Below are 10674 nucleotides of genomic sequence, written 5' to 3' on the forward strand. Positions count from 1 at the left end.
GCAAACTTTTAATTTTTAAGACAGCAAGTTGATCTCTTAAAGACAACATATTATTTTAACAATGTCGTTAATAATGCGGCAATGGTTAATTTTTATTTCCCCCGAAAATCGGAGGCGAAGACGTGCATGTTCAATTAATATGGAAACATTAGAAACATCATCTTGCTGACGCTCCTGAAACGGCATTCGCGTCACGCATTTGAAAAAAATACATAAGGAACTCTTTGTATCGCTCCAACCATCATTAATGGCATTATATCATGCTGAAATAAATACGTTACAATTAAAATGTGCGAGACTTCGGGGGAAGAGGACGAAATGTAAAGTTAGACACATACACGACAAGATTAATATGGTCTGCTTGTCATTTTTGTAACCATAGGACGCGGGGACGCAAATGACCAATCGGAGGTAGGCTTCTGTATCGCATTCCGAGAAAGCCCCTTTCGCTGCTGACATGGAATACGAGCCTAGGATACCGCTATCGCTTCTTTGATTTGCTCTCTAATTGACCTAAATATAAGGCATTCCACTGACAGGGTCGCTCTGTCCCCACGGCACACTAACAGAGCGGCGAACCCACTACAAGTATTCCCCCCATTTTCTTGAGGAATCCCATTTGCTTTTCTGGCCGTCCAATCACAGAATACTATTCGTTTGACTTGCTCTGCCTTGTGCTTATCCGTTGGCGATATCTCCCACGATCTTTGGCTCAGGATGACCTGGCTTTTTTTTGAGGGGTTAACCATTCGAAACAAGTGAAATGGTTTTTCGGAGAAGACGAGACTCGCATAAAGAAATTTGCGGCTGCCTCTGAACGTTGTCGAGGTTCCTTACTCGGATTTAAAAGTAAAGAAAATGCTGGACAAAGCTGGAGAAACGCGGACTTCAACGTCATCAAGAGTTTCCTCGTTTTTCATCGAAAATTTGCTTCGCTCTAGCAAGAAGGATGACAATAATGATACGAGCGATAACGCAGAGAGCTGCCGCAAAGCAACTATTTTTCACAGCGTCCCATTCAGCCATAGCAGTCAGGTGCAGTGTGAAGTGGCTCACGCCGTATCCAACCCACAGGACTGCTTTGGCCACCTCTGTCATTCCCAACAGTATGTGGGAGAATCACCTTACAAAGCTTTCGGAAAGACCCAGAGTAAGTCAACGATCTTTACTGATGTTTATCCTAACATATGTAGCAAGACAGCCGGACAAATCACAAAATCAAGACCAAAATAACCGCTATGATACTTAAATGTCATTGTTGTTCGGTAAGTAACCATCTTACATGGGTAAAGAAAACATGCTTACTACGTTTTCTGAAGGTTTTGAAGGTAGCCTATATTACTATGCAAATATATACCTATTAGCGCGACTTCTTGAATGGAGATGTCATATCATTCACAGTATCTAAAATGCAAAATATGCTTTTGTGCAGTCTCTTGGTTTCATCTTAACTTAGTAGAATTCAAGAAAATAAATCAGAGAAGTTTCTCGTTTCGCAGATCTCTGAGACTTTCCAAGCAAAATATAACTGAAACATCTCGGATTAAAATCCGTATTATTAACGGATTCATTTGGTATGAAGAGCCTGCAATTATGGCACTGTGACCATCAAAGTAAAATGTATTATTTTAAAATGGCACGTCTCCAAGTCTTTACATTCATCATCAAATGCATGACACAGGCTATCCGTTCTCTTTTTTTGTTTTTTTGCAAGCCAGTGAGAGGCTCTATATTATACGCTATGTTGTCATCGGTCATGTGCAAATTATTGATTAAGCCATTACGGCAGTTATTGCAAAGGCACAACTTTTCTCCATTGTTTTATTGACGTAACCTATACTCATATAAGTAGGCTAAACGATGTACTATGAGCCTCGTTTTATTATACATACACTCACTGAGCACTTTATTAGGTAGACCTGTACACCAGCACGCTAATGAAAATATTTAATCAGCCAATCATGTGGCAGCAACTAAATGCATAAATACATAGAGAGATGGTCAATAGGTTCAGCTGTTTTTCGGACCGAGTGTCAGAATGGGGAAAAAATGTGATCTTAGTGACTTCGACCGTGAAATGACTGTTGGTGGCAGACAGGGTAGTTTGAGTATCTCAGAAACTGCTGATCTCCAGGGATTTTCATGCACAACAGTCTTTAGACTTTGCAGAGAATGGTGCAATAAATAAATAAATAAATAAATAAATAAATAAATAAATAAATAACATCCAGTGAGCAGTAGTTCTGCGGGCAGAAATGAGTTGTTAACGAGAGAGCCCAGTGTGAGAGGGCCAGACTGGTCAAAGCTGATAAGAAGGTGACAGTAAAGCAAATAACCACACACTACAACAGTGGTATGCAGAAGAGCATCTCTGAGCACACAACGCCTTTAATGGATAGGATCTTTAATTTAATTCTTTAAACTTCTTTCAGACAGCAATACGTCTAAACACATGCTAGATTCCTAACAGAGAGCTCACTGAGTGTATACCTATCATCTTCTCATTTTTAGGTCCGAAGCAGGATTGTGACAGTTCAGACACCGATCCCTGCTACAACCGGGATTCCCCAGTGATATCTGAGTCAGTGGACGGTAACGATGAAACGGACAGGAAAACGGAGACCAGCTCGGCGGATGAAAAAGATGACGACACAAGGCACTCTTTCAGCGAACGGCATGACCAGGACACGTCTGAAGCGACGGACGCGCAGACCGTCCGCAAGAAAAAGACGAGAACTGTGTTCAGCAGGAGTCAGGTGTTTCAACTCGAGTCCACCTTCGACATCAAACGATACCTGAGCAGCTCGGAACGCGCTGGACTCGCGGCGTCGCTCCACCTGACCGAGACGCAGGTGAAGATCTGGTTCCAGAACAGGAGGAACAAATGGAAGCGGCAACTGGCCGCGGACATCGAAGTAGCGGCCATTTCCAGTTCGACACAGAGGATTGTCAGGGTTCCAGTTATATACCACGAAAGCTCCGCGTCTGCCACGCTGGGCTTCAGCGTACCTCAAGTGGGCTTTTCTAGCACATTGAGTTACCCCATCACACCCTTTCCTCCTTCAATATCGTTTATAAGGGCACAAATGACAGGTCTCGTTTAAAGTTTGATGAGACTATCTGGACCGGTACCTACTGGTTGACCAGGAGCGTGCAATAACCCACAGGATGGCTACAGGAAAGAGCGTTTGCTGCATCCAAACGTTTTCAATCGATACACGACTCAGAACTGTGTCCTCAAGACCCATGCAATGTACGTCTTTTTAAGCGAGAAATATAACTTGGAGGTAGACTAATGATGATGAAATAATGTTCCAGAAAGAATAAGTTGTGCCATGCGCGCGGTTTAAATGCATTTTAACGCGGAAGATTCCTCGTCTGTCACTTTTCCTACATTAGCTATTTCAGTAACTTCAAATAAAAACACATGCAATATATAACTGTGTGCAAGTCGCATTTTTTCACCTGCGAACATGGGCACTTCGGTAACCTGTTTGCCCTACTGTAATACCCAGCTACCACTTCCTCGTCAATGTTGTTGGACATTACTTTGCATTTGTGTCCCCAAGATTCTAGATAACGAATAGCCACGTAGCTAGGATTTCAAACTAATTAATCACATATTGGACATGCCCAACTTTCAAAGGCATCACATCGCCCATCACATCATCACACATTCTAAACAAAAGATGATTTCGTGATACACTTTAGGCCAGGTTAGCAATTCACTCACCACAGTATGTAAATACTGCTAACACACACAAGGTGACTATCCTTACGCTCACTTAAATTACCTCCCAATGAACACCACTCTTAATTCCTTCCTCTGCCCTCTATCCTCCTCTACACTGAACGGCAGCTACTCACAATAATAAAATCACATTTATGAAAGCCTCCTGCCTACAATCGCTGAAGCGAACATGTGGATGCCATATGATTCGTTGAGTTGTCTAAACAGGCCAATAGCTACTTATGAATTATGGATTATTACATTTGCAGTATACACAGAATTGTCAAGGAGCCATCACATCCCACAATCCGTGTATGATTTATAGTATAATTTATGGAAAAAGACGTGCCGAGAAAATAACGCGTTAAAAACACAATAAGACAGTATAATGAGGCAGTTAAGATAAAACAAGCATATAGCGTAAATGTGGCGATTAGTCCTAACGGTCCATACATTTATACTTTTCTAACGCTCAAAATTAAGTAGTACCTTACTGATCTATATTTTATATACCTGCACAAATAATAGCATTAAACTGAATTAATAGTTGACGAGAGGGTTGAAAATGATAGGCTATTTAACAAGAACGTGGTGCTAAAAATCTAATTTTCAAGTTTCAATTACCTTTATAAGATACATACAACCTAATTGTGGTTTGTGTTTGCTAGCATTGGTTTAATTCGTTCTAACGACAAGACATTTTTTAAATAATGCACGCCCGACAATTTGAGTACAATGTCGGTGCAATGTTATGGCCTACATCAGGATAAATGTCATCAATAAACAACATAGGCTACTATTACCCGTGTCGTTCCTTGTCTTCGTGTTTATTTTCACTAGAATAATTATCAATGTTCTACATGTCATTCATTTGAGATGTTCGTTATATTACTGACATAAAACAACTACATACAGTTTAATACAAATTGAACACATAATAAAATACATTTGTACATAGTTAAAATGCCAACGAACTGCCAAATTCAGAGCTGACCGTCGATAAACAGCGCACCAGAGTCACAATGCAAATATGAAAATGAACAGCACTGCACTGAAAGATGAGATTATGTTTCAATGGCCCTGGACACATCACACAAATCTATTCATAGCCAATTACAAACAATAATTTCCATACATCAGGACGTAAACAGAGAACACGTCTGTGTGCGAATCACGACTGCTGCTCCTCTACTCCACTATACCGTCCGATGATGCCCGCGTCCAACTCCCGCCCTCTTTTGTCATTGGGCGACACTCTCGCGAAACAGTTTGACCAATGGATGCTCGCGGAATCACGATTTTCCGGTTCACTGAATAACTGCCAGCCATCCACGGCCGCAGTCGTAATCGTGGAGCGATGGTGGTTGGACTAGCACAGCGTTACACTTTTCTGGAATCGCGCTGATAATCCAGAACGTAAGGGCTCTTGTATATATCAGGGAATATGAGCAGGGGAGACATGTCATGCCGACCCGCTTCGCTGAAATTCACCATCGACAACATCCTGAACTTAAAGCAAAATAACAAGGAATCTGACGCGCACCATGCCAAACAGCATACGGCGGCAGGCGATGCAGATGATTTTCAGCGCCGACTCGGGGACCACCGAGTTCAAAGCAGGAATGAGACAGAGTTTTTGGTGCACGAAAAAGGTAAAGTAACCTTTTCACTCAGAATTGCTATTTCAGTTTCATAGCCAGTTTATAATAAGTGATACATAGCCTATACAGATCGCAAATGTCTAAGTAACATACATTTTAATTTTACTTTGTTATGGGTTAACCGCTGTTTATGATAATGTATATATGATAATGTAACTTGATTTCCACTAATATATATATATATATATATATATATATATATATATATATATATATATATATATATATATATATATATATAAATAGTGGAAATCAAGTGACATTATCATATATATTTTTTCAATAGTAGTTTAAATAGTAGTATGCTGTCGCTTCATTTCGCAGACGAAACGAATACAGACTGCTACTCTGCCTCTGCGCACGCCCTCGGAGTCTGCGGGGAAGACGCTATAAATATCATAAACACATCATGTCCACGGACAGACGGCGCAGACAGCTGCGGCGATGTCGCGTCGCACCACAAACTCAGCAAAAAAAGCAAAACTGCGACGAAAAAGAAAACGCGCACCATCTTTTCGAAGAGACAGATTTTCCAACTGGAATCCACGTTCGACATGAAGCGCTATCTCAGCAGCGCGGAACGGGCCTGTCTGGCGAATTCCTTACAGTTAACCGAAACCCAGGTGAAAATATGGTTCCAGAACCGAAGGAATAAATTGAAACGTCAGTTGTCGACGGAACTAGAAGTACCCAGCGCCATTGACCACTTTGCTGATGCCGGGAAGACTGTACAACTTCCAGCACTCTATAAAGAAAACAATCTACTGGGTAGATGTTTGTTACCAATGCCTTTCCCACTCGTGTACCCTGGAAACAGCACGCCTTACCTGTGTTTTTCAAACGCCAGCAAATATTTTAGCCTTTTCGATGGAGATGTATGAGTTCTTGTTTACATCTTTCTGCGAATTCACTGAAATACTATGCCAACGCGCTTCTGTTTGCTTCGTTTGCTTTGATTGTACAACGGAAACTAATAATGTGGGTCAATTTTAAATGTAGGTCATTATCCTAGAGACCCCCGTGACATCGATATGCAAAGTTGGTTATGCTAAATTTTTACTGTAATCTATACACACTTTTGATATATCTAATAGCCTATGTTTTTATTACATTTGTAATGGGCCTATACGTTATAATTGCATCGTTTTTTAAAACAGCAAGTTAGGGGTTACTATCGTCCTGAACGGTGGGGTTTCAAGTTCATGATTATGTTGTAGTTGTATATTTTATATTGCATTTGTGTCTTAGTTCATCATACTTGCTGATATCACCTTGTTTACAAAAGCAATTTATTATTATTATTATTATTATTATTATTATTATTATGTCAATCACTAGAGTAAATAACTCAGCCAAAGATATCATTTGATCTTTGCATGCATTTACAGTATTAATACTTAATAAAAACATTATTTTGTAATTATTGCCATTTGAATGAATGTATAAACATGTTTCTTTTATTTTGTGTTTGGTTTTAAGCATGTGTTTCCAAATTTAACTGGTATATTTTAATTATAATATTTTACATATTTGTTGCTTGCGTCCTATAACATTGCCGGGTAACACTATTACACTTTGTCTTGAACTGTTATTAAAAATTCTAATTTTAAAATCCTAGGCTATTAATCGTTAGTTTTATTGTGCACTTTATTTTTTATTGTACTTTCATGACCTGGTTCGTATGGATAGCACTGAATTAACTGTCATATGATGTATATATTTTCTTTTATTTTTCAATAGTTTTTCTCAAGTTTTGTTTTCACAATTTATACATATTTAAAGTTCAGCTTGTGAAACTGCGGATCTGATCCATCAAGATTCTGACAGTAGGCCTACAATAAATACTGTTTTGTAATACAGTTTTAAACGTAGTGAATTTTAAATATGTAACACATTTTATTTTAACAGATTACAAATAGGAGATGCGCAAAGTGGTGCGCAAAGGGTTATGCATTAAATAGCCAAGTTATTTTCTTTGGAACCGTTCTTTTTCAGCTAAAGATTTCGATAAATATAACTAACGCCAGACGAATTTTGTACCATCATAATTGAAGGTCTCCAAATCTTGTCGACAAGGCTGCTGTGTCTATGTGTGCTTCTGAAGAATATTTAGAATTTGATCATGCATGGTCCATTTCAAACCAGAATTCAGATATGAATATCATTAGTACAACTAATGCAAAAGCCACCGTAGCTGTTTCATGGCGGTGTCTTGATTCGTAAAGCATACGATGAATGTTTAAAAAGATGTGGTTTTACGGGACCTTTTTTTTTTTTACATAACATAACATAAACGCAAACACCTGAAACACACCACAAATTACAGGAGTCCGAGTGATAAGATGTAAATGATACATATCCAGAGGCCACAAAACTGTCATAAAAATGCATGAGATGGCATGCTTTGTCCACAGAAATACATAAGTTTTATCCTAAGAAAGAGTGCCACTAATTGTCACTGCTTCTCTGAAATGTTGTGGCAACAGTCTTCTATTCAAGCCATTGTTTTATTATTACAATTATATATTAATTAACGAATATACGCCGCGTAAGTTAGAATCTAAGGCAATATGACAGATATATTGCAGTAGTCTGTCTATTAATATTGAGCACAAATAGTCGACTACACGTCGTGTGTTCATGCAGTTCTTTTATGTAAGTTAAATATTAGTGTGGCCAATTGAAATTCATTTTAAAACAAAGCCAAGGAACCATGGTATAAAGTTGTGAACAGTGTGTGTGTGTGTGTGCGTGTGCGTGCGTGTGTGTGTGTGTGTGTGTGTGTGTGTGTGTGTGAGTGTGTGTGTTGTCGTTAGCTGGAAAGTTTGCTTTAGGCCTCAGCTACAGGCGCTTTACGGGTCAATGGCACCATTATAAGGAGCTGATCTTCATTCTTCGATGCACCCTATATGTCTACACACGCCCATTCACTCCCCCGCTACAGCCGCTGTATTGTGTATTTAATCAATTTCACTCTTTTTAAATGGTTAAGATTTTAATTATATCCTAATGTCTGGCTATAAAATAACCATTTTGGGTGGGAAAAGTGGTAAACAAAAAAGAAAAAAAAGGATACAGTATTAAAAATAATAGGATACTTGATTTTACAGAGGACAAGAAATAATTTATTACTGAGTAATTGAAATACTTTCATAAATACATACATACTCCAGAGTTATTATGGAATGATAATGATTATGATTTTGCAAGTGAGTTTAACACATTTGTAAATGTAAATGTAATTTATATATATATATATATATATATATATATATATATATACACACATACATATATATTTTTCAGTCCAGTTCTGAATAAATTTCGTGAAATCAGCTATCAAAAGAAGATGAACGGATGAACTTCTCTATAACAGAAGTTTCATATTTCATTAACCAGGAGTAGATTGAGTAACTGCATAATTGAATTCCCTCACAATCTCTCTCTCTATCTGTCTCTCTCTCGCACATGCACACACGCACACACATCTACACAGTAAAATGTTCAGTGTTAGATCTTGCGAGAATGGGTCCAAATGTTATCTGTCAAAATTGATTTAACACACTGAACATTTTAATGTGTACAAATTACAAAACTACTATATTTAGCTGTATTTTGAATACACAGAAGTCCTATGTCAGCCGTCTAAGACGATCTAAGTATACGGTGTAGTTTCCTGTACTCAAATCTACCAATACATTCCCATTTCCCGGAGGCTAAGGAGTGGTCCATTGCCGTTCCATCATTGGTCGGTAAAAGTGTCATTTAGATCACAAAACTACATGGCCCCTTGTCAGCCAGCATTTGTGCTTAAGGCGGTCAAAAAATAAATAAATAACCACAAGCTTATTTGACACTAAACGCAGAGACAAACGCAGTTTTGTTAGATAATGTTTGCGATGGAAGAACTTGTATTTCTTTTTTGAGTTGAGTTAAAAATGAAGGCCAAAGTCTCCCCAGGTCTGTCACATGCTCAGATTCACACTATGTGTAAAGTGCTTTGCCCTTAACTAAATACATGCTCAGTTTCTCATTTAACATACAAGCTTAAAGCACTGAAGATTTTTCCTATGGGCACCTCTGCTTCTACACTCTAGAGCAAATACCAATCAAACCCAGAACTGCATGGACAGATCATTAAAAATGAGAGCAAGTTGACTAGTGAATTGTCTGCCATGCACACAGAAAAAAGAAAATTTTTACACTGACAGAGTACTTTTTATTTAGTGACAAACTCTGAGTTGAAGTGATGATGAATATTTTACTGAGCATAAATAATCGAGTGAAGTCCGTTTTTGCTCGGCACACAGTGAAGGACCGAGCCTCCCCTCGCTGAACCCGAGCCAGGGCACATTCGACCCTCTCCCACGGTCGGAAATGTCTCCCACTCAAACGAGACCCGGTCCCAGACCCCAAACATGTCCCCTTCAGTTTACTACTTCAGCGGATCCACGGCCCTGTAGATACTCAACTGGGTGATAATATCGTGAATGGTCTGAGACGTAGTAAGTCATCTGTATGCGAGTATGGTGCCAAGCACGTTACACCGGTACCAAAGCAGGGTGCAAGCCCACCGCGGGCTTCCATGGGCTGTAACTCTGACCTCCATGTCGGTTAGGTAGCTCGCTCACCGTTATGCAGATGCCACATTTCTATATTTGCTCAGAAGATTTTGAGTTTGCAGAAAGTGGTGCATTATTTGCTTACGCAGAAAGGTGTAATCAAGCTCTCAAAACCACAATGTGCTGAACTAAGCACATATTTACGTTCTACTGAGCCAAAAGATTTACACACGCACACACGCACACGCACACGCACACACACACACACACACATTCCTTTTACTGACCAAACATCAAAATCTGTGTTATTCATTTCCTAAATCTGGAATGCAGATTGATACTGTGTGTACAGAATGTTTCTGCAGAAATCTTGTTTTGGTTTCAGAGGGAGCAGTATATGTATGTCCCCTATTGCATGCAACCAGCGGCCATCTTCTGCCTGCATATAGTACAGTAGACCTGTTCATGAGCTGAGCTACTATACTACAGTAGACCTGTTCATCAGCTGATCTACTATACTACAGTAGACCTGTTCATCAGCTGAGTTACTATACTACAGTAGACCTGTTCATGAGCTACTATAGTACAGTAGACCTGTTCATCAGCTGAGTTACTATCTTATAGTAGACCTGTTCATGAGCTGAGCTACTATAGTACAGTAGACCTGTTCATCAGCAGATCTACTATAGTACAGTAGACCTGTTCATCAGCTGATATACTA

The 10674-nt window shown here is 39.2% G+C and overlaps 1 protein-coding gene across 1 annotated transcript; it reads left to right on the plus strand.

The window, feature by feature from the left end:
- Nucleotides 1-397: 397 nt before the first annotated feature.
- On the plus strand, nucleotides 398-3295 carry LOC133135095 (homeobox protein HMX1-like). The gene is made up of 3 exons (XM_061251864.1): nucleotides 398-411; nucleotides 942-1150; nucleotides 2512-3295. Exons 1-3 carry the CDS (start codon nucleotides 398-400, stop codon nucleotides 3102-3104), a joined length of 816 nt encoding a protein of 271 aa, XP_061107848.1. The 3' UTR covers nucleotides 3105-3295.
- The last annotated feature ends 7379 nt before the right edge of the window (nucleotides 3296-10674 follow it).

The sequence above is a fragment of the Conger conger genome, chromosome 8, assembly GCF_963514075.1.
Source record: "Conger conger chromosome 8, fConCon1.1, whole genome shotgun sequence".
Taxonomy (NCBI): Eukaryota; Metazoa; Chordata; class Actinopteri; order Anguilliformes; family Congridae; genus Conger; species Conger conger.

Excerpts from the sequence above, each read along its gene's own strand:
- LOC133135095 (XM_061251864.1), top strand. Across the intron at positions 1,151-2,511 it reads AGCTTTCGGAAAGACCCAGA|GTCCGAAGCAGGATTGTGAC; the intron begins GTAAGTCAACGA and ends TCTCATTTTTAG.